This window comes from Babylonia areolata, chromosome 14, assembly GCF_041734735.1.
Source record: "Babylonia areolata isolate BAREFJ2019XMU chromosome 14, ASM4173473v1, whole genome shotgun sequence".
In the NCBI taxonomy this organism is placed as follows: domain Eukaryota; kingdom Metazoa; phylum Mollusca; class Gastropoda; order Neogastropoda; family Buccinidae; genus Babylonia; species Babylonia areolata.
This window is the reverse complement of record NC_134889.1, coordinates 12,424,392-12,449,093: the sequence shown is the minus strand read 5'-3', so window position 1 is coordinate 12,449,093 and position 24,702 is coordinate 12,424,392. Positions and strand designations below refer to the sequence as shown.

General features: G+C 42.1%; 1 protein-coding gene across 1 annotated transcript in view; it reads left to right on the top strand.

The window, feature by feature from the left end:
- Window positions 1-12,717: 12,717 nt before the first annotated feature.
- LOC143289820 (carboxyl-terminal PDZ ligand of neuronal nitric oxide synthase protein-like) overlaps window positions 12,718-24,702 on the top strand; it is a 418,763-nt gene continuing 406,778 nt past the window's right edge. The window contains exon 1 of the mRNA XM_076598986.1: window positions 12,718-13,633. Coding sequence (XP_076455101.1) covers window positions 13,520-13,633 — 114 coding nt within the window. The 5' untranslated portion in view covers window positions 12,718-13,519. The remainder of the gene's footprint in view (window positions 13,634-24,702) is intronic.

Below are 24,702 nucleotides of genomic sequence, written 5' to 3'. Positions count from 1 at the left end.
GAATTTCCCTTTTTATGGGGTTTCAGTTACGTGTTATACTTGTGATACACTTTAAAAAAAAAAATCTAATCGTTAAAATGTGTTCTGTATTTGTTATTATAAAGCTTCGCGTTAAAAAAAAAAAAAGAAAAAAGAAAAAAAAGTCCTAACCAGATTCGAATTAAGTCCCCTAGCATTAATTACAGAGTAATTTCCCTTTTTTTACTATCTGCACCAAAACGTTTGCAAAATAAATAAAACTTCCATGCTTAGCAAAAGAAGTTCCTGTTTGAACAAAAAATGATAATAATGACTGCTCTTGTTGTTGGGTCAGAATATTAGATCAGAGTGCCAAGTTTAGAGAATACAAAAAATATAAATATAACAGTAAATGCAGTTTGCATATAATTAGGCTTAATTTTTTATTTTTTTGTGCCCATCCCAGAGGTGCAATATTGTTTTAAACAAGATGACTGGAAAGAACTGAATTTTTCCTATTTTTATGCCTAATTTGGTGTCAACTGACAAAGTATTTGCAGAGAAAATGTCAATGTTAAAGTTTACCACGGACACACAGACACACGGACACACACACACACACACAGACAACCGAACACCGCGTTAAAACATAGACTCACCTTGTTTACACAAGTGAGTCAAAAAACAACAGTATATGTTAACCCCCCCCACACACACACACACACACACGCACTAAGAGACGCAAATGCCCAAAGGTTTTGAAATGTTGACGCATTGGAAAGAAAGTCACCGGTGTAGCAGCCTATTCATACCCCCATTCGTTGTTACCCCGGGGTAAAATCTGGCTAGCTTGGTGTTTGTGTTGACTTGGTTGGAATGACCCCCGGGGGTTAACTTCGGCTGGTCAGAATTTACCCCCTCCCCCACCCCCCTACTGGATTTTACCCCTGTCCTAATGGATATGTGGGTCATCCGAGGTCAACTGGAAATGACATTAAAATGTACTTTGGTCCACATGGAAATAACACCCCTCCCCCCACTCTTGACATTAACTTTCATTGAAAGGGTGGGGGATGGGGAAGGGGCATTCATCTTATTCCATCCTCTTCATCTTGGAAGTTGAAGTCTATCCATGTTGTAGTGGGGTGGGGTTGGGGGTCGGGGGGGGGGGGGGGGGGGGCAGGGAGGGGGTATCATGCTTAGCTGGCACATAATCGGCCCCCTCCATTCATTCGTTTCTCGTATGTATAGTACGCATTGTGTGTAATTTCCTGTCTCTGCTTTTTGCTGTTTTATTCCCTCTCCTGTTTTTGATTCCGGACTCTGGATCTTTACAGACTTCGCTGGAAGGATCCCCGGGTTAAATGTGGCTAAGTCTGAATCTGACCGTACCTCCCCCATTTGAGATTCAAACCCCAGTGAGGAGGAGGGTTGTACACTCTAGTCCTTCAACAAAGAAAGTTGAAGCCTGAACGGAAAGCTGCCCCCGAAAGAAATGAGAAAGGAAGGGGTAAAAGTCGCGGAGAGAGTTCAGGCAGCCAAAGCCCAGACGGCGAACACACTTTCTCTTAGATCCACCTCCTTGTAGTCGGAACGGAGGCTAATACAAACCGGGCCAGAAGTTCCCTGCTCTATTTTCCCCATGTTATAACTCGTAGGGGGCGGGAGAAGGGTCATTGCAAGGTGGCTGATTTGAACCACTGCTCTTTTGCACGTCATGTTTGTGTGTTGTTGAGGGAAAGCAGCGAATCGGTGTATGGCAACTGAAAGATGCTGCTCCCCTTGTTTCCGCCTTGTTGTGATGTGAAGGAAAGGTATAGTGCAAGCCAACCCAAACGAGCATCCCCTGTTACTTCTATCATGTTGTAATGAGTGAGGAGAGAGGTGGTGGTGGGGGCTCTGCACGCTGGAACAAAACGACCCGATCCTCCTCTTCCACCACACCGTGACGAGAAGTGTCAGTATAGGGTAGCCGGGACCTACCTGTTCTTTTCATTTTGCCACATTGTAGTAGGAAGGGGCTTCCATACGGGCTATTGAAGTAGGACTCCCCGACCTTTGCTTCTGTTCACTGAAGTAGGACTCCATGACCTTTGCTTCTGTTCATTGAAGTAGGACTCCACGACCTTTGCTTCTGTTCATTGAAGTAGGACATTTCGACCTTTGCTTCTGTTCATTGAAGTAGGACATTTCGACATTTGCTTCAGTTCATTGAAGTAGGACAGCCCGACCTTTGCTTCGGTTTATTGAAGTAGGACTCCCCGACCATTGCTTCTGTTCATTGAAGTAGGACTCCCGACCATTGCTTCGGTTCATTGAAGTAGGACTCCCGACCATTGCTTCGGTTTATTGAAGTAGGACTCCCCGACATTGCTTCGGTTTATTGAAGTAGGACTCCCCGACCATTGCTTCGGTTCATTGAAGTAGGACTCCCCGACCATTGCTTCGGTTCATTGAAGTAGGACATTTCGACATTTGCTTCAGTTCATTGAAGTAGGACTCTCCGACCTTTGCTTCGGTTTATTGAAGTAGGACTCCCCGACCTTTGCTTCTGTTTATTGAAGTAGGACTCCCCGACCTTTGCTTCTGTTAATTGAAGTAGGACTCCCCGACCTTTGCTTCTGTTTATTGAAGTAGGACTCCCCGACCTTTGCTTCTGTTAATTGAAGTAGGACTCCCCGACCTTTGCTTCTGTTTATTGAAGTAGGACATTTCGACATTTGCTCCAGTTCATTAAAGTAGAACTCCCCGACCTTTGCTTTTGTTCATTGAAGTAGGACATTTCGACCTTTGCTTCAGTTCACTGAAGTAGGACTCCCCGACCTTTGCTTTTATTAATTGAATTAGGACATTTCGACCTTTGCTCCAGTTCATTAAAGTAGGACTCCCCGACCTTTGCTTTTGTTCATTGAAGTAGGACATTTCGACCTTTGCTTTAGTTCACTGAAGTAGGCCCTCCCCGGCCTTTGCTTCAGTTCATTGAAGTAGGACTCCCCGACCTTTGCTTCAGTTCATTGAAGTAGGACATTTCGACCTTTGCTTTAGTTCACTGAAGTAGGCCCTCCCCGGCCTTTGCTTCAGTTCATTGAAGTAGGACATTTCGACCTTTGCTTCAGTTCATTGAAGTAGGACTCCACGACTTTTACTTTGGTTAAGTTGTACAGAAGGGGCAAGTAAAGGCTAGTCCAGAACAGCCGTCCCATTTTAAATAGGTTTGAAGGGGACAGTTTCCAGCTAGAGAAAGAGAGAGGAATGGAAATCAAAAGTGTTTTTGTTTTGTTTGTTTGTTTTGGGAAAAGGAAGAAGCTCTTAGGCTGTTTTCTCCTACCCTCGTAAAGGAAATCTACAACATCTATGAATTAGTTGAAGGAATACATGAAAAAAGGAGGGAAAAATGTAAACACATACACACCGCATGGCGAAAACAACAGCGAGAAACACACACACACACATACATACATACATATATACATACATATATATATATATATATATATATATATATATATATATATATACATAATGTGTGTGTATAACAAGGTAAATCCTGGACTTGCTGGCACCACTCCATGAAAATGATTCTGCAGGGGTAGATTTTTGAAAGAAAACAATAACAAATAAAAGAGAGGCAAGGCCTTCGAGGCTCACTTGTGATACACTTAAAAAAAAATCTAATCGTTAAAATGTGTTCTGTATTTGTTATTATAAAGCTTCGGGTTAAAAGAAAAAAAGAAAAAGAATAAAAAAAAGAGGTCCAAACAGCAGATTCGAACCCCGTGTGTTCGGATGAGAAGAAACTGTCTTATCCATTACAGTATCGTGGCTCCTTAACTGACGTTCAAAAATACAACATTTAAACATGCTTTTTTAAAGGGCGATAAATCGATTGCGGTATTCGCAGTGAGAACGCTGTTTAAATCATATTATTCTGGTGTATCTTGGGCATTCAAAAAATCTTTAAGGGCAATTAAAAATTCTTTTTAAGTCCGCGGTAAAGGAGACGTGGCTATCGCCGCAACAACACTGCAACATTTAGCCGTTTTCTTTGGATCTAGATAGATGTACAAGTTTAGTTACACCCGGTTGACACGGTTGATTCAATTTCTCTTTTATGTTCATTCTAGTTTTATAGTTTTAAAATTGATATGAAAATTGAGTATCTTGTTAAAATAGTAACATGCAGAGCCAAGTACAAGTACTTCTAAACGTCGTATGAAGTGAAAAGGACTTTATTTTGAGAAAAGTCAAGACTGGAAATTTTTTCGTTTCATCTATTCAAGGGTATTAACTCTCATGGTTTATTATTTCTAACTGTGAATTCCGACTGATTCTTTGGATATTTTTATGGCACTTTGGGGCATAATCCAGTAAGTGATGAGGCGTTCACAAATCTTTCTATGAATAAATATTTAATGGTCTCCTTCTCCAACTTTCCATCACATGTTATCGTGTGTTGTCGGTTGAATATAGGATTGAACGGGCAGGTCAACAACTTGAAACAAAATGGCGTCGTTCGCGTTCGCGAAGAATACGAGCACGCGCTTTGAGTATGTATAAATATGTGTACGCAATTGATTTTTGCCTGTGACCTTCAGGGATCAGCCAATAGATCATAAAGTTCACTCGTCGTATTGATTTTAGTATTTTCCGAAAAAGACCACTTGGGCGAATGAAGTTAGTGAAAGCCCTGTACACTGAGAGTAAAACACACAAGCTTTTTATGTATTGAGTATAATTTCAAAATGTAATGTTTAAGATGAGAAAGATCAGTTTAAAGCAAAATAAGCCCCTTAGCATTAATCACGGATTAATTTCCCTTGTTTACTATCTGCACCAAAGAAATGCAAAATAAATAGAACTTCCATGCTTAGAAAAAGAAGTTCCTCTTTGAACAAAAAATGATAAAAATGACTGCTCTTGTTGTTGTGTCAGAATATCAGATCAAAGTGCCAAGTTTAGAGAATTAAAAAAAAAAAAAAAAATATATATATATATATATATATATAATATATATATAACAGTAATTTCAGTTTGCATAATTATAATTTGGCTTCTTTTTAAATTTTTTGTGCCCATCCCAGAGATGCAATATTGTTTTAAACAAGATGACTGGAAAGAACTGAATTTTTCCTATTTTTATGCCTAATTTGGTGTCAACTGACAAAGTATTTGCAGAGAAAATGTCAATGTTAAAGTTTACCACGGACACACAGACACACGGACACACACACACACACACACAGACAACCGAACACCGCGTTAAAACATAGACTCACCTTGTTTACACAAGTGAGTCAAAAAACAACAGTATATGTTAACCCCCCCCCACACACACACACACACACGCACTAAGAGACGCAAATGCCCAAAGGTTTTGAAATGTTGACGCATTGGAAAGAAAGTCACCGGTGTAGCAGCCTATTCATACCCCCATTCGTTGTTACCCCGGGGTAAAATCTGGCTAGCTTGGTGTTTGTGTTGACTTGGTTGGAATGACCCCCGGGGGTTAACTTCGGCTGGTCAGAATTTACCCCCTCCCCCACCCCCCTACTGGATTTTACCCCTGTCCTAATGGATATGTGGGTCATCCGAGGTCAACTGGAAATGACATTAAAATGTACTTTGGTCCACATGGAAATAACACCCCTCCCCCCACTCTTGACATTAACTTTCATTGAAAGGGTGGGGGATGGGGAAGGGGCATTCATCTTATTCCATCCTCTTCATCTTGGAAGTTGAAGTCTATCCATGTTGTAGTGGGGTGGGGTTGGGGGTCGGGGGGGGGGGGGGGGGGGCAGGGAGGGGGTATCATGCTTAGCTGGCACATAATCGGCCCCCTCCATTCATTCGTTTCTCGTATGTATAGTACGCATTGTGTGTAATTTCCTGTCTCTGCTTTTTGCTGTTTTATTCCCTCTCCTGTTTTTGATTCCGGACTCTGGATCTTTACAGACTTCGCTGGAAGGATCCCCGGGTTAAATGTGGCTAAGTCTGAATCTGACCGTACCTCCCCCATTTGAGATTCAAACCCCAGTGAGGAGGAGGGTTGTACACTCTAGTCCTTCAACAAAGAAAGTTGAAGCCTGAACGGAAAGCTGCCCCCGAAAGAAATGAGAAAGGAAGGGGTAAAAGTCGCGGAGAGAGTTCAGGCAGCCAAAGCCCAGACGGCGAACACACTTTCTCTTAGATCCACCTCCTTGTAGTCGGAACGGAGGCTAATACAAACCGGGCCAGAAGTTCCCTGCTCTATTTTCCCCATGTTATAACTCGTAGGGGGCGGGAGAAGGGTCATTGCAAGGTGGCTGATTTGAACCACTGCTCTTTTGCACGTCATGTTTGTGTGTTGTTGAGGGAAAGCAGCGAATCGGTGTATGGCAACTGAAAGATGCTGCTCCCCTTGTTTCCGCCTTGTTGTGATGTGAAGGAAAGGTATAGTGCAAGCCAACCCAAACGAGCATCCCCTGTTACTTCTATCATGTTGTAATGAGTGAGGAGAGAGGTGGTGGTGGGGGCTCTGCACGCTGGAACAAAACGACCCGATCCTCCTCTTCCACCACACCGTGACGAGAAGTGTCAGTATAGGGTAGCCGGGACCTACCTGTTCTTTTCATTTTGCCACATTGTAGTAGGAAGGGGCTTCCATACGGGCTATTGAAGTAGGACTCCCCGACCTTTGCTTCTGTTCACTGAAGTAGGACTCCCCGACCTTTGGTTCTGTTCATTGAAGTAGGACATTTCGACCTTTGCTTCTGTTCATTGAAGTAGGACATTTCGACCTTTGCTTCTGTTCATTGAAGTAGGACATTTCGACATTTGCTTCAGTTCATTGAAGTAGGACAGCCCGACCTTTGCTTCGGTTTATTGAAGTAGGACTCCCCGACCATTGCTTCTGTTCATTGAAGTAGGACTCCCCAACCTTTGCTTCTGTTTATTGAAGTAGGACTCCCCGACCATTGCTTCGGTTTATTGAAGTAGGACTCCCCGACCATTGCTTCGGTTTATTGAAGTAGGACTCCCCGACCATTGCTTCTGTTCATTGAAGTAGGACTCCCCAACCTTTGCTTCTGTTTATTGAAGTAGGACATTTCGACATTTGCTTCAGTTCATTGAAGTAGGACTCTCCGACCTTTGCTTCGGTTTATTGAAGTAGGACTCCCCGACCTTTGCTTCTGTTAATTGAAGTAGGACTCCCCGACCTTTGCTTCTGTTTATTGAAGTAGGACTCCCCGACCTTTGCTTCTGTTTATTGAAGTAGGACTCCCCGACCTTTGCTTCTGTTAATTGAAGTAGGACTCCCCGACCTTTGCTTCTGTTTATTGAAGTAGGACATTTCGACATTTGCTCCAGTTCATTAAAGTAGAACTCCCCGACCTTTGCTTTTGTTCATTGAAGTAGGACATTTCGACCTTTGCTTCAGTTCACTGAAGTAGGACTCCCCGACCTTTGCTTTTATTAATTGAATTAGGACATTTCGACCTTTGCTCCAGTTCATTAAAGTAGGACTCCCCGACCTTTGCTTTTGTTCATTGAAGTAGGACATTTCGACCTTTGCTTTAGTTCACTGAAGTAGGCCCTCCCCGGCCTTTGCTTCAGTTCATTGAAGTAGGACTCCCCGACCTTTGCTTCAGTTCATTGAAGTAGGACATTTCGACCTTTGCTTTAGTTCACTGAAGTAGGCCCTCCCCGGCCTTTGCTTCAGTTCATTGAAGTAGGACATTTCGACCTTTGCTTCAGTTCATTGAAGTAGGACTCCACGACTTTTACTTTGGTTAAGTTGTACAGAAGGGGCAAGTAAAGGCTAGTCCAGAACAGCCGTCCCATTTTAAATAGGTTTGAAGGGGACAGTTTCCAGCTAGAGAAAGAGAGAGGAATGGAAATCAAAAGTGTTTTTGTTTTGTTTGTTTGTTTTGGGAAAAGGAAGAAGCTCTTAGGCTGTTTTCTCCTACCCTCGTAAAGGAAATCTACAACATCTATGAATTAGTTGAAGGAATACATGAAAAAAGGAGGGAAAAATGTAAACACATACACACCGCATGGCGAAAACAACAGCGAGAAACACACACACACACATACATACATACATATATACATACATATATATATATATATATATATATATATATATATATATATATATACATAATGTGTGTGTATAACAAGGTAAATCCTGGACTTGCTGGCACCACTCCATGAAAATGATTCTGCAGGGGTAGATTTTTGAAAGAAAACAATAACAAATAAAAGAGAGGCAAGGCCTTCGAGGCTCACTTGTGATACACTTAAAAAAAAATCTAATCGTTAAAATGTGTTCTGTATTTGTTATTATAAAGCTTCGGGTTAAAAGAAAAAAAGAAAAAGAATAAAAAAAAGAGGTCCAAACAGCAGATTCGAACCCCGTGTGTTCGGATGAGAAGAAACTGTCTTATCCATTACAGTATCGTGGCTCCTTAACTGACGTTCAAAAATACAACATTTAAACATGCTTTTTTAAAGGGCGATAAATCGATTGCGGTATTCGCAGTGAGAACGCTGTTTAAATCATATTATTCTGGTGTATCTTGGGCATTCAAAAAATCTTTAAGGGCAATTAAAAATTCTTTTTAAGTCCGCGGTAAAGGAGACGTGGCTATCGCCGCAACAACACTGCAACATTTAGCCGTTTTCTTTGGATCTAGATAGATGTACAAGTTTAGTTACACCCGGTTGACACGGTTGATTCAATTTCTCTTTTATGTTCATTCTAGTTTTATAGTTTTAAAATTGATATGAAAATTGAGTATCTTGTTAAAATAGTAACATGCAGAGCCAAGTACAAGTACTTCTAAACGTCGTATGAAGTGAAAAGGACTTTATTTTGAGAAAAGTCAAGACTGGAAATTTTTTCGTTTCATCTATTCAAGGGTATTAACTCTCATGGTTTATTATTTCTAACTGTGAATTCCGACTGATTCTTTGGATATTTTTATGGCACTTTGGGGCATAATCCAGTAAGTGATGAGGCGTTCACAAATCTTTCTATGAATAAATATTTAATGGTCTCCTTCTCCAACTTTCCATCACATGTTATCGTGTGTTGTCGGTTGAATATAGGATTGAACGGGCAGGTCAACAACTTGAAACAAAATGGCGTCGTTCGCGTTCGCGAAGAATACGAGCACGCGCTTTGAGTATGTATAAATATGTGTACGCAATTGATTTTTGCCTGTGACCTTCAGGGATCAGCCAATAGATCATAAAGTTCACTCGTCGTATTGATTTTAGTATTTTCCGAAAAAGACCACTTGGGCGAATGAAGTTAGTGAAAGCCCTGTACACTGAGAGTAAAACACACAAGCTTTTTATGTATTGAGTATAATTTCAAAATGTAATGTTTAAGATGAGAAAGATCAGTTTAAAGCAAAATAAGCCCCTTAGCATTAATCACGGATTAATTTCCCTTGTTTACTATCTGCACCAAAGAAATGCAAAATAAATAGAACTTCCATGCTTAGAAAAAGAAGCTCCTCTTTGAACAAAAAATGATAAAAATGACTGCTCTTGTTGTTGTGTCAGAATATCAGATCAAAGTGCCAAGTTTAGAGAATTAAAAAAAAAAAAAAAAAATATATATATATATATATATATATAATATATATATAACAGTAATTTCAGTTTGCATAATTATAATTTGGCTTCTTTTTAAATTTTTTGTGCCCATCCCAGAGATGCAATATTGTTTTAAACAGATGACTGGAAAGAACTGAATTTTCCCTATTTTTATGCCTAATTTGGTGGCAACTGACAAAGTATTTGCAGAGAAAATGACAATGTTAAAGTTTTAGAGTATACAACAAATGGTTTTGTATAAATAAAAAACTCGGGAAGCTCTCAGATAAGTCCCACGACTTTTAATACAGCTTTCGACGATCCGTTGAGCCAAAACGGAAGTAGTAACCAAGGAAAAAAAAAAACAACCAAGGGAAGTAACAAATGGAAACTAAACAAAGGAAGTAAATAACACGTGAGAGTGAGACGCTACAAGGTTTACCACGGTCACACAGACACACATACACAGACAACCGAACACCGGATTAAAACACAGACTCACTTTGTTTACACAAGTGAGTCTCCACCTGCGTTTGACGTCAATATCAGTGTTACCGTGGAAGTGTTGGTCAACATAGTAAAGTAATATCTTTCTAACTCTGGCAATAGCTAAGAAAATAATGATGATAATGTTAATGATAAATCTAAAATATGTTTAAAAAATAAAGCATATGAATATGAATAAATAGATATAAATAGTAAAATAGATAAACGAATAAGAATAATGAAATAAATACATACATGGATAATAATAACGATGATAATAAGAATGATAGCAACAACAACAATGAATAGAAAAATGAAAATAGTATATATATATATATATATATATATATATATATATATATATATATATATATATATATATATATTGTGCACATTCATAGAACAAAAAGTCTGTCACTCCCTTTGATGTTTATCGGGGTTTTTTTGTTTGGTGTGTGTGTGTGTGTGTGTGTGTGTTTCAAGCTGGTTAGTTTGCTGTTCTCTGGGTTCGAATGTCTCAGAATTGAATCCTCTTTTTGAAAATACTGTTGAAATCTTCACAAGGGTCCCAATGTATATTCCCATTCTTAGCAACATGTCTTCCGTTTCTATATGTTTAGTGGGAAATATTTTGAGGTAGTTCAAATCTCCATCAGTTGGGTGTTTTGATGATTTTACATGCCGGGCAAGCTGACATTTGGTCGTTTTGCTGTTCTTGGCATCACTCTTATGCCACTCACCTGTTTTTATATATATATATATATATATATAATTTTATTGTTTTTTTGTTTTTTTTAGGCTTTTGGTTGATGACATATACTCAAAAAGTCTAGATGGATTTAGCATGTTATTGCGTACACTACATTTGGAGTTGTGCAATTAACGTGGTTTCTGATTTTTCCACCTCCATCCATCCCAAGGGCAGACAAATGTGCACACCCAGAGAACATGGGATGGAAGGAAAAAGTCACACACTTAAGAAGGGAAAAAGCCACAGGTTAAAAGTCATAGCAAAAGAGTTTTATATTGACATTTCTCCTGTTCTGTCCAATGTTCCACCCACGCGGTGTGGAAAGTGTAGTATACATAATTTTACCAATAATATATCAAGGCACAATTGTAGGCAACCTTTCTTTCTCTGAATCACTACTGTGAGGACAAAAGCTCAGTCAGTAAATCCGAATGCATTAAAGCATATGCCGCACAACCAAATTAAAGATCTTAAAAAACAAACAAACAAACAAACAAACAAACAAACTTTGACATAAAACACGAGGAGCAGTGTAAAATGATAGACTGTGGTCGCGTGAACTTTTTAAATGCAAAGGAGACATGTTATAGTATCCCGCCAAACGCAGCTTGAGTTGTCTTTACTGAAACTGGGCTCATCTCATTATCATAATAGGATGGATACAGAGATCGGGGTACATGTCAGATGGAGTTTGACCAAATCAAAAGACACCCGCATGTAATTCCTTCATCAAAAACAAACCGCTTTATATGGGTTTAAAGCATGTAATGAGAGCTCGTAACGTCTTTGTGACCCTTTCCTTCCAAATTTTGTGACTTTTTTCCTTCCTATTTTTGTGATTTCTTTCCTTCCTAATTGTGTAACCCTTTCCCTTCCTAATGTAGTGATTTTTCTTCCTAATTTTGTAACCCTTTCCCTTCCTAATGTAGTGATTTTCCTTCCTAATTTTGTAACTCTTTCCCTTCCTAATGTAGTGATTTTCCTTCCTAATTTTGTAACTCTTTCCCTTCCTAATGTTGTGACTTTTTTCTGTGATTTTTTCCTGACTTTCTTGCCGATCATCCTCGCACCACATCCACCAGCAGAACGGATTCAGAAGAGTCTTAGCTTGAACAGGCTGAATGAATTAAGTTCACCGGTGCATTAAATTTGCCTTATGTTCGTGGAAATCAACCATTTCCAGTCAAAACGGAGGGAGGTAATTCTACCAGCTCTTACAGTATGAACTGACTCACGTGAAGAGCATCGCCGAGAAGCCGAGAAGGCGAAGAAGTGTGGCGTTGTCTACCAGTCAGTACACTGACTGTGAGGTTTGCATGTGAAACTGAAAGACCACTGGACAGATGTTTCAAGGAGCATCAAACCTGAAGTGAATCAGCTTTCCACGAACGTATGAGTCACCGAGTCATGACTTGGCTTATGTATTCCTTTGCTTGCAGCATGCAAGGTTCATCACCCCCCACCCCCACCCACATCTCAGAGACAGTTGGGTTTTTTTTTTTTTTTTAACTTATGGACATTGTTGACCATTTACTTTTACGAAAAAAGATGTAAATGTATTTTTTATCTGTGTGAGTTATTTGTCATTGAAGAAGAACGATTAACTGAAAATAAATACGTTTGTAATGGTATATTTCAGTCCTGTCCAGGATACCTCAGGCTTCAGGGTTTCCGCAAAGCCTGCTGTGACGTCAGTGTGGACAGCAGTGATGTCAGCCAGGTCGCTGTGAACACGACCGAAGACTTCACTGTACACCCTCTGCCAGCCTGACAAACAACAGACTGTGTGGCGACACGTTCAAAACCTCAGTTCACACACACCACTACACCAACACAGGGCTGTCGTCTGGGTCCAGGTTTGCGGTGGGTGTTCGCAGGCAAGGTTCACTAAGAGTTATATATATATATATATATATATATATATATATATATATATATATATATATATATATGGCATGAAGCATCATTGGCTGATGGAATGAAGTGGAAAGAATTAGTGGACTTTGGTGGGGAACTAAAAGAGGATATGTAACATGCTTCGTTTTTGTCCGAGTTGAATGTTGGGGACAGCATGTGTCAGTGTGTGAGACGCATTCACGGAGTGAAAGCTTACAACTGCGAAAGCGTTTAGAAGCCATTTGGGTAAAGGTTCAAAACTTGACAAGATGATGCTGGTTGGATGTAACCATATAAAAGTTTCCCTGTGAAAGGAATCTCGTGGTGATGGATAAAGTAGTTAATGATGTCGTGCGACAGAATTTAAACAATGAGCACTTGTGTGACATCCCAGCACATAATTAGTGTGTGACTGCTGAGCTGTCAATGATATCCGCGTGAGGCCGCCACATGATCACTAACATCTTTATCGTGGAAACACTACGACGTTCAGTGAAAATCAGATTTGGTGACTTGATCGTCACTCATTGTCACGATCCTGTTTATACACTCCGCAACAAGTCACATGACACCTCCAGTTGAGTGCTCTGAATAACAGGAGAACCCGGACTGTGCAAAATGACACCAGAGTCAAGAGCTACTTTCCTGTCACAATGTTTCCTGCAAGCTCGGGATCCCAACTCATCCATCTTGTATTAACGTCATTGTCTGTGGAGGTCCTGTGCTGCGTCACCAGACTCAAGTTTCCGTCATCACTGTAACGAAGAGGAGGCAAGGAGCCCAAGCGACGAGGCGTCGTGTGTTGGTGTGTGTGTACTTGTTAGTGCGTTAGGGAGTGTGGTCATGCCGTCCATATCGAAGAACAACTATGACCTGGTGTCGGATGACGGGCTGGATAGTCGGATTCCGCTTCACAGTGATGAGGCCTTTGAACACGGCATTGCCTTCCAGTCTAAGGTCAGTGTGTGTGTGTGTGTGTGTGTGTGTGTGTGTGTGCGCGCGCGCGTGCGAGTGAGCGATAGTGTGTGTGGGTGGGGTGAAGGCGGGGACAGGCGTATGTGTGTGTGTGCACTTGTGCGCGTAATGTATGTGGCTGTGCTCTTGTAAATTCCTATATCTGTTTCGTATGTCATCATCTGTTATTCCCAAGAGCCGTTTCACTGTCTTCAATTCTGTGTTTTCGATTTGTTACGTTGTCTGACTCATTGTCTGTCTGTCTGATAATCTCTTCATTATTTTTGTCTGTACAGGATTTTATTTTGGTAGTGTGTCTACGTGTATGACTGCCTTTGCATGCATATCTCCCCCTCTCTGCTTCACACAAATCTATACACATAACTGTAATTTATGTACATATTATTGCAGTGCCAATGAGAGAGAGAGAGAGAGAGAGAGAGACTTTCACGCTATTAGCATAACACGCCTACGTCATATTTCATTTATGAAAAATCAGCTCAGAACAACAAGAACAACAACAGGAACACACACACACACACACACACACACACACACACACACACACACACACACACACACACACGTGCACTACCCTTGCCTCCTTCACTTCACTCTCCCTCTCCTCCCAGTTCCGCCCCCATGGTGAAAACAATGTCAGACCAGATACACAGTATGCACGCTTTTGTTTTTCGGATCTTTCTTGAAAGGATCTTTTCTTTGCAAAGCACAGTGTGTGTATAATGTCCTCCAACAAGACAGTGAACACAGTCCAGCGTGTGGAAGTCACTGTGGACAACACAATGCAGCACAGTTGTGCTTGAGCTTGTCCCCGGACACTGAGTCAGAATCACAATAAATAATGTATTGTAGACAATACACACTTCCACACAGTTTCTTTAAAAAAAGAAAAAAACAATGAAAAAAAAACCCTCAACAACAACAACTGCACGCAGAATGTGCATCGAGACACGTGGAGCTGTGTAAAGGAGGTGAAGGGCATACGTTCTTGTTCCAACTGTGTCTGTTTCATCTTTTTCTTTGTGTAACTTGTTAATCTGTTCTGTCTTCCTGCTTGTCTGTCTGTATCTCTGTCTGTCAGTCTCAGTGTCCGTCTGTCTGGCTGGTCGTTTGTCTGTCTGTCTACCTGTCTGTCTCCCCTCACCCTCTTTCTTCTTCTTCTTCTTTTACCTCTTTGATATGATCTCGTTGTTTCCAGTTTCTTTACCTGTTTTATCAGTTAGTCGGTCTCGGTCTCTCCGTGTTTAGTATCCTTCATTCGTGGACAACTTCATCATGATGGTGATGAAAACAATTGTCATATTGTCACGCGAATTGAACACTTGTTCTTCCTTTCTTTCCATCCTTTCTTTCTCTCTTTCTTAAATAATGAAAACGTTAGTAAACTGAACAAATAATTAAGCTATCATCGGCCTCCAACAGTCAAATGACGATTAATGTTTTCCGACCAGTGTAGCATGACCGTTTGTTGAAAAAGACGCCCAAACGTGACATTATCGACGATAGCAGCTGGACATATGAAGAGAATCATCAGTTCGGGGCGGCGAACATGAAGCGGCAGGAGGGAGGAGATTGATGTTGGTAAAAGACAAGAAACCATCTCCGATCACAAAGGACATGTTTTTGACACATATAATGGGACTTCCGAAGGTTTCTCGCAATGGAGAGAAAACGTGGGAGGGAAAAAAAAAACACTTTCTCGCAGTTCCGTGGTTTCCCTCAGAGAGAAATCGTGGGATTGTGAGAAATCGTTGGCTAACAAGGGTGGTGTTGGAAGTCAGGGCACGTGCGATGCGCGTTCCAGGGACGTCATTAGTGTCAGTACCATGGGGCACACACCGCCCCGCAGTGGGAGAAGTAGTAGCAGAGCATGTGTGAAGTGGTGGCACGTTCAACTGCCACCCCACCCCCTACACTCACACACACACTATCCCCACATCCCCATCCCCACCCCCACCGCTCCACACCGCACACACACAATCCACGTACGCACTATAAACAGGCTGTTACGTAATGCATGGCAACTTAAAAAACCATGCTATGGAAAAGCAAAAACCACGTATCAAATGAACATCATATAAGTGATAGACAAACAGATGTCGGTTATACATACAGAGAGAGAGAGAGAGAGAGAGAGAGAGATGGGAGGGCGCTCATTTCCAGTTTTCATTACCCGAGAATGAATGAAGTGAGGAAGGAGGAGTGCCGGAGAGCAGATAAACAGATTACACAGCCCTGTGCACAGATCGTGGGCACTGAAGGAGGCTGTGTGTGTGTGTGTGTGTGTGTGTGTGTGTGTACGTGTGTGTGTGTGTATACATGAGAGAGAGCGAGCGTATAATATATATATATATATATTTATATATATAGGTATATAATTATATATATGCGTGTGTGTGTGCGTGTGTGTGTGTGTGCATGTGCGTGTGTCCGTGCGTGCGTGTGTATGTGTGTGTGTGCATGTGCGCGCACGCGTGCGCGCGCGTGTGTGTGGACTGGAAGACCTTGTAGGTCGAAGCCATGATGTGTGATCTTCATGTGTGGTGTATGTAAAATTCAGTCAGACATTTTCAACCCGTGTGTGTGTGTCTGGCCAAAGCAGGTTTTTGCAGCGACTTTCATGTAAACGAAACCCTCCACTGACGTCATGTGGCAGGGGAGATGACAACGACAGGCAGCAAACAGAAGTGGCGATACTTCTGAAGTGTTTCTGTCCGCGAGTTTTTTGACTGCTTTGACTCTCTCTCTCTTTCTCTGTTTCCGAGGAGAATTAATCAATTAATCAATTAATCAATCAGTCTGTCTGTCTATCTGTCTACAAGATTCTCTCTTTTGTTATCCCAGACTGGAGCTTGTGTAGATGGATCGGATGATGTGATTCAGTGTTAAGATGTGCTTTAGTTGTGTGTGTGTCTGTGTGTGTGTCTGTGTGTGCTTTCGCGTGTGCGTGCATGCGTCCGTACGTACCCATGTGTGCACATATGCGTTTGTGTGTGTGTGTGTGTGTGTGTCCGTGCGTGTGTGCTTTCGCGTGTGCGTACATGCGTGCGTAGGTGCCCTTATGTGTACATATGCGTGTGTGTGTGTGTGTGTGTGTGTGTGTACTCGTGATTAAGACACCACATGCTCGTTGAGATTAATTCCTGCCCCATGCAAGCTTTGTATGACGTGCTGGCCAGAAATACACAGATTTCTTTTCTAGTCTTTGAAAGGCGGGTGGCCAGTCCATTTATCGCCCGTGCTGGGCTGGGGAGCAAAAACGTGAAGCGCCATCAGAACAAGTAATGGTGATGATGATGATAATGGTGAAGTTGACGATGATGATAACGAGAATGACGATACTAATACTACCACTACTGCTGCTGCTGCTCTAACCACTACTCTTGCTGCTGCTACTGCTGCTGCTATTGCTATTACTGTTACTTCTACTACTACTGCGGCGGCTGCTGCTGCTAGGGTGGTGGCCGGCGTGACAACTGTTGTAATGACTGGGTGGTTATGACTTGTGACGAGGTCTGTTGTAATGACTGGGTGGTTATGACTTGTGACGAGGTCTGTTGTAATGACTGGGTGGTTATGACTTGTGACGAGGTCTGTTGTAATGACTGGGTGGTTATGACTTGTGACGACGTCTGTTGTAATGACTGGTGGTTATGACTTGTGACGAGGTCTGTTGTAATGACTGGGTGGTGGTGACTTGTGACGAGGTCTGTTGTAATGACTGAGTGGTGGTGACTTGTGACGAGGTCTGTTGTAATGACTGAGTGGTGGTGACTTGTGACGAGGTCTGTTGTAATGACTGAGTGGTGGTGACTTGTGACGAGGTCTGTTGTAATGACTGAGTGGTGGTGACTTGTGACGAGGTCTGTTGTAATGACTGAGTGGTGGTGACTTGTGACGAGGTCTGTTGTAATGACTGAGTGGTGGTGACTTGTGACGAGGTCTGTTGTAATGACTGAGTGGCGGTGACTTGTGACGAGGTCTGTTGTAATGACTGAGTGGCGGTGACTTGTGACGAGGTCTGTTGTAATGACTGAGTGGCGGTGACTTCTGACGAGGTCGAGCTAAGGGAGGAAAAATTATTGACTGCTGGCCGGGGTCAGAGAGTTGTGTCGACTTTCCAGATGAGACAACGTAAGCTAGTTCGACTTAAGCGAGGAGAGACACGCGCATACAGACAGACACTCGCAGGCACGCACGCACACACACATACACATACCTGATTATTTAAGAATAATAACAATTGTTATTATTGTTGTTATTGTTGTTACGCGAGTGTTTGCGCAAGAATAATAACAATTGTTATTATTGTTGTTATTGTTGTTACGCGAGTGTTTGCGCGACCGTCCACAGGGATATTTCATAATTGCCAGCGTGCTCCTTATTTCGTCTGTCGTTTCCTCTGAATGCATGAGCCACAAGACATACACGAAAAGCACGCACGTTCCGAATCGAGAGAGAGAGAGAGAGAGAGAGAGAGAGTCCAACGTGCGCTAAAGAAACGAAAACAAGACAGGAAATAAAACGGAAGGAAAGAAGGAAAACCAAATGAAAGAGAGAAAGCTGATCACAGAGAGGTTTCTGGAACTATGAGATTGCCTTTTGAGTCAGCCCGACTTTCATCTTCAAATGGGAACCCCGCGCCATTTCGTGACTCTCCCAATGGCTGGGTCAGAGAAGTATTCTTTGTGCTTATCCTCCACTCGTGCCTGTGCCATATGTGGACGGCATGGCTGGAGGCCCCAGTCACCACAGCCTGTTCAGGGCTCCGCAATTCTGCTGAGTGCAGGGACGGGAGACTTCACCTTATGAAGGAAGCTGCGCTTGGAAAGAAGGGATCAAGTAAGTGGGGGGAGGGGGGGGGGGAGTCGGAAATGTGACGACAGGAATGTAAAAGGAAGAAAGAATGAAAAGATGAGGGATAGAATAAATAAAGATAAGAAGTGGTAGAAAGAGGGAGAAAGGGGGTGGAGGGTGGGAGGGGGGTGGGGGGCGTACGGATTGAGGGACAGACAGAAAGACAGGAATAGAAAATAATCAAACAGCAATCATTGAACTCCCCTGAAGACACAAGAACCCTACGTCTACTCAGTCAGGCTGGTGCTTCACGAATTATGCACGACAAGGGCGACTACTCTTACATTCGATTCCATTTTCTGATTCAGTAATACTTTCTGGTCTCACTCGTGAACTTCTGAGTGGCGTAAAAAACACCAGAGATCAGTCATAATCAGTGCAGGTAAAACTGACCAGGTCCCACTGACATGTACGTGTATCTCATCAATAAGAACATAGTGATCTTACTACCTTGTATTGTAAGCAGAAGAGTAGACACTCATCAATGCTGAACGAATAAGTATTGGCACGGGGCCTATCAGCTTCCGACATCGAGCGCGTGACTGGTGGTAAATTGATGACGCACATCATTAACTTCTGCCGGTATGTGGCCAGTGGTTCAGAGGGAAGTTGTGTCTCGTGTGTTCTGCTCCACGACTGTCTCATTGTCCATGAGAAAGAGAGAGAGGGGGATGGAGTGTGACGGAGATATCGAGAGTGGGGTAAGTAGGAAGGGGGCATAGAAAGAGGGAATGGAGTGAGAGAGGGGGTGTGACGTTGATATGGAGTGTGGGGGAAGGGAGCGGAGATAGAAAGACGGAAGGAAGTGAGAGGGAGAGAGAGGGAGGGAGAGAGAGAGAGGGGTGCAAGGATGGATGGAAGGAGACTGAGACACAGAGCGAGAGATGTAGTCAGTGATTACTTCACACAACAGCAGGCCAGTGAACTCTTAACGACCACACGGTGAAGCCACGAACTGAACAGCTTTACCGTTTTTGGACCACCCGAGTTTTTTTTCCTCGATAGGGCCCTAGGATGAAAATATCAAGATCTAGAAAAAGCACACTTTATACTCCTCGGTGCTGCCATTTTCGACAACAACAACGACAAAAAAGCAAAGCTGAACCTATCTGACCGTGTTTACCATACATAAATTACCTCTTGATCACACTTGAAACCTTATGGCGCCTGCATCCCTTATACTACAAAAAAGAAAAAAAAGAAAAAAAAGTGTAACAAACCTCTGCAGGCCCCTTATTCAAGTTCAGGAGGCAACCTTGTTGGCTTACCATTTTTATAGTTGAGAATATCTTGAACATCAAAATATCTATGACCATTTTTAGATGAGTGGTCTTTAAGACCATTATTTTTAATCATGACATCACCACTATGAAGCTTCGTTAGAACAATGTTCTCATTTTCTACCGGGATAGAGCATAACAGAGTTGAGGGCATTCCATTATAAAAATTATCTGAGGTACATATTTCAGCAAGATGCACGTACAGTTGTTTACAGATGGCAAGATGAGGATGCTTGTTACCTATTACTGTCTCGCCAGCATTAATTGCTTTTATTGAAAACGCCAGAATTTTTGCCAGACTCTCACTGAGCTCAGCCTGTGCTTTATCATTCTTTATTCTGAGGTAACCAGTAGGGGAGTGTAAATCTAATACACCATTTGGCTCAAACACTTCTTTATTCAAATCATAAACATTATATTAGCCATCAGGAATTCCTATTTTGCTTCTATTTTTAGTGAGAGTGTTATTGTTCTCAGCACTAATATAATGCCGGTGGTGATAGTTATTTTACATCGCGTGATTTCTAATGTGCCAGTCTGATTATGTAAATGTAATGAATTAAACTGAGTGGTAAGGGGGTTTGATTTATGTTGTTTAAATTTGGATAAATGATTAAAGAATTAAAGCATTGATGGGAAAGGAATATTCTTGGATGAATATTCCTGTTGTGGATACATTAAAGGGAATATTCTTGGGATCAATATATCCTGTTGGCAACACCACTTTTGTAACTGTGAACCGAGTGGTATATTATAAAGGGGTTACAAAAGAATTACTGAATTTACAGGATAGACAGTGAAAGGACAGAAAGCCCCTTGCGCAGGCCAGGGGCATATAGAGGCCAGTCATAAAAAGGGTTTTCTATTGTTTAATTTTACTATCGTTATAAGTAAAGAAGAAAAGAAAAAAGATGAGATGACAGTGCCTGTAAAAGACACAAGCAATAAAAAGATAGAAGACAGTGCCTGTAAAAGACACAAGCAATAAAAAGATAGAAGACAGTGCCTGTAAAAGACACAAACAACAAATGTCTTAAGTACAACATGTCAGCAATGGAAGTGGATAGTAAGCACACGTATATTACAATGGAAAGACTATCACTTGGTTTGGAATGAGCAACAACGTAAGATAACGCATATGTTTGAAGACCAAACGCTCACAGCAAATGACATGTCTAAGACGTTTAAACAGTGTAGATAAAGCGGTTAAAGCTAAGCCGATTTAGTGAAAGTGTACTGACAGTATAGATTATGTAAAGCTTATACTGCGTCAAAATGACTCAAATGAATCAGTTATCATATAGTACTATACTGGAGAAAAACGAAAAGGAGAGAGTGCTATAGCTAAATTACAATTAACAAACTGTGATACATATCAGATGATTTTAACCAATAACTGATATGAATCCAACACTGCCTTTTAATTACCACCGCAGAATACTACACACACATCATAGAGTACTAAGCACACTAACTGTGAAGCTATAGTACTAAGAATCAGTGAAACACTGTAGCAGTACAACTGATATCAGCATGCAAAAGAATACACGAATAATAGAAAAGATAATAGAATCAGTGGTTTTGATATCAAACACTGGCAAACTGAGAAACCAATCAAACACTGGCAAACTGAGAAACCGAACAGTAGTTGGTGTTCAATTCAATGATTGGGATAACTATCATGGCTTCAGCTAGCAAATGAACTCACACAGGTTATCCAGCTGCATCAAACATAAACACAGTAAACATGGCATGTATTCAACATTTAAATCTCCTCCACTGAAAGCTGGGTAAGTAAAGCCTAACCCTCATCAGTGTGAGCAAAAGAGAAAGATTGTGTCATTCCAAAAATGTTCTGGAATAGTCAAATAAACTATCTGTGAGCGGAGACGTCACTCACTGTAATGTTGAAAAGAATCATATCTGCCTACAAACATATCATGACGACTTGGCAATTAACTAGATCAATCATAGCGGAGCTGTGACTGCCTGTCAAAGCAATAATTCCAACAAGTAAACCAACCTAAGAGAATATCAACATCTTCATGTGAACAACAGTAATGTGTCAGAACTTACAATCTACAAGTCATCAGCACACTTATAGTAGAATGTTGGGCAGCTGACAGTGGGTGTGACACACACAGTGTGTATTTGAGAGCTGTGCCTCGGAAAGTGACCGGCAGACGCTTAACAGCTTTCTTTTCAAATTCGAATTTATATAGTGTTACACCACAATTACCTCGACAGGTCAATGGTTGGACACTGTCACTGATAATAAAACTGTCACTCGCTTCACAGCTTGTGCTGTGAGTTAAACTATGGTTATAGTAGCCAGCTGAGAGCTTGGCTACATCTCCCCCCATCTTTTGAAATCCATCGTCTGTGATGGTTATTCAAAAGTAATTCTTCTGAATAGACTTAGCTGAACATCAAACAAGAATTAAAGGAGGATAATTTAGCAGGTAACAGCAAAGTGAAATTTTGAATGATCACAAGACTCTCAGGAACAATACCCTACCTCTGTAATCAAAGTGGCATTCACCAGGTTAAGCTATGGGTTTGATTTTAGTCCAGTTCATTTGAATAGTTTGATATAGAGAAGGGATCCCAAATGATTAATGAAATATGAAGTTGGAAAGTATTTGTTTTTACACTTTGTGCCCATCGATCATATGTATCAACACTGTCATATGTATACATGTAGAGTAGCATGCATGTATAATTGCACATAGATTATAGTGACATGAATTATGATAGCATGTTCTTAGACATATTTTGCATTGCTAAGACCGTGTGACAAGCTAGACTGCAGGTTAAGCAAGAAGAGAAATTAAAAAAAAACCCATAAAGCATGAATTGTGCAGATATGACATGAAAACAGAATTCAAGCATGAACATGAATGACATGAAAAAACGTAATCAGCATTGCTTGTGACTAGATAGATCACAGGTTCTAAAAGCAAGGATGAAATACAAGCAAGAGCAAAAATACAATGACATGGATAATAACATTATGATTGTTCTTGCTGCAAAACATTTTTTCACCGGTCCCACATCACAGACTGTCTTGATGCAGGATCTGGTGGTAGCGAAGACAGCTGTGGTGCAGCTTGCATGATGGAAGCCCTGGGTTTTGGCCTGGGCTTGACCAGCCACACACCACTGTCATTGTCACTAACGTCAGTGTCAGTGTCTGATGCCTTGCTGTCCTGGCAGTGCAGTAGGACCGGTAAGTCGGCATGACCGCAGGTGGTAGTTGTTGGCTGTATGGCTGCTGACTCGGCGTTGGCCACAGGTGAGAGTGGCACCTGTGGGACCACAGCGTGAGGTGTGGTGTTGTGGCACCTCCATCGTTGTCTGAGTCTGTGCTGCCTGCGTTGCTGGTTCGGAGTTGGAGCAGCTGGCATGGACCCAGGTCCTCAGTGTGTGGTGACACTGGTTCTCGGTGTGCCCGGACCTCACACCAGAATCAGTGTGGAGGGTCTGGGGCCCAGTCAGCAGTGAAGATGAAGGGTTGATCCTGGAGGATGTGGGTGGTGTGCTGGCATAGGGGACTGCAGCTGACGTCGCAGGCTGATGTTTTCAGCTTTGAGTGTGGCCACCTGAGTTTGTATGCTGACAACAGTGGTGTGGTTTACACCTGTGCAGGTGTTCGGCATTGCTGTCCTCCCTCAGCCATCGCTGGGCCTCCTCCTTTGCCGCCTCGAAGGTGGTGTCAGGGTGGTCTTGGATGCAGTGCCTGACATCTATCCTGAATGCAGCTGGTTGAAGGCCTCTGGCGAAGGTGTCGCGAAGGATGGCTGCTGGCACCTGATCACCCAACCTTCAGCCTTGTTGACCTTGACCCACAGGTACCAGAGATGGGAACCATAATCGGCCACCGTCTCCTTGGGCTGCTGCTGTCTGGTAAAGAAGGCAGCAGCAAGGGCTGTAGTGTCCCGCTGCTTCCCCAGTTGTCTTCCAAGATGGTGAAAATTTTGGCAGGGGTGTCCACGTCTGTCACCAGCAGCCTCACGATCTGCTGGCGAGCTCGGCTGGCAAATGCTGAGATCAGCCAGAGGGAGGCTGTCGCGGCATCCAGGGGCTGTAGCTGAAGTATCAGTCTTGCCTTCTGGATAAAGTCGTCGACCTCCCTGCCAGTTTCCTCACCAGTTAACGTCGGGGGTTTGGGCAGGAAGTCAGATATGGCCATGCTGATGGGGCGACGTTTCTTTTCCGTGGACTTGAAGTACCTGCTGCACTGTCTTATCTCTTCTTCTGTGTTAAACTAACCCTGTGTGACTGTTAATACAACCTCTTGTCCATGTATGATCATAGCTCACAGCGCCAATAGGTAATGAAGCAGAGTGAGTGGTAAGGGGGTTGTTTAATTTATGAATTTTGATACAAGGATTAAAGAACTGAAATATTAGTAGCTACATATGGCCATGGACTGGGATTGTTTGTTCAGTATGAGACCCTTAGTGGTGCTGAATAGATGCCGATGAGAAAGAGAGGAGATGGGCCAATGTTCTTTAGCCCTGTGGATTATATTAAACATACTGTTGACATCTCTTTAGCCCGGACTATATTCGTATCAGATAAGGGGTTAGGTTCCACACAAGCTGGAAAGGATAGACTAAAAAATATCATTCTCACGTATGTTTGGGCGCTATGAGGGGCACAAGGTCAAACTCACATGAATATAACAGAACAAGGGAAAACCATTTGAGCAAGCATTTTTAAAGTACCAAGATGTTCTTCAGTGTGCAAGATCTGAAGTGAACTTTGTATTTGTACAAAGCCAGCCACGAAGTCTATAAAAGTGCTCTTATTTTCAGCTCGGTGGTGGATAGGTTTGCTATGAATTTGGTTTGTGACGCACTAATCATACAAGAGAAAACCAGCACCAACTACTGATGATCACAAGTTGTA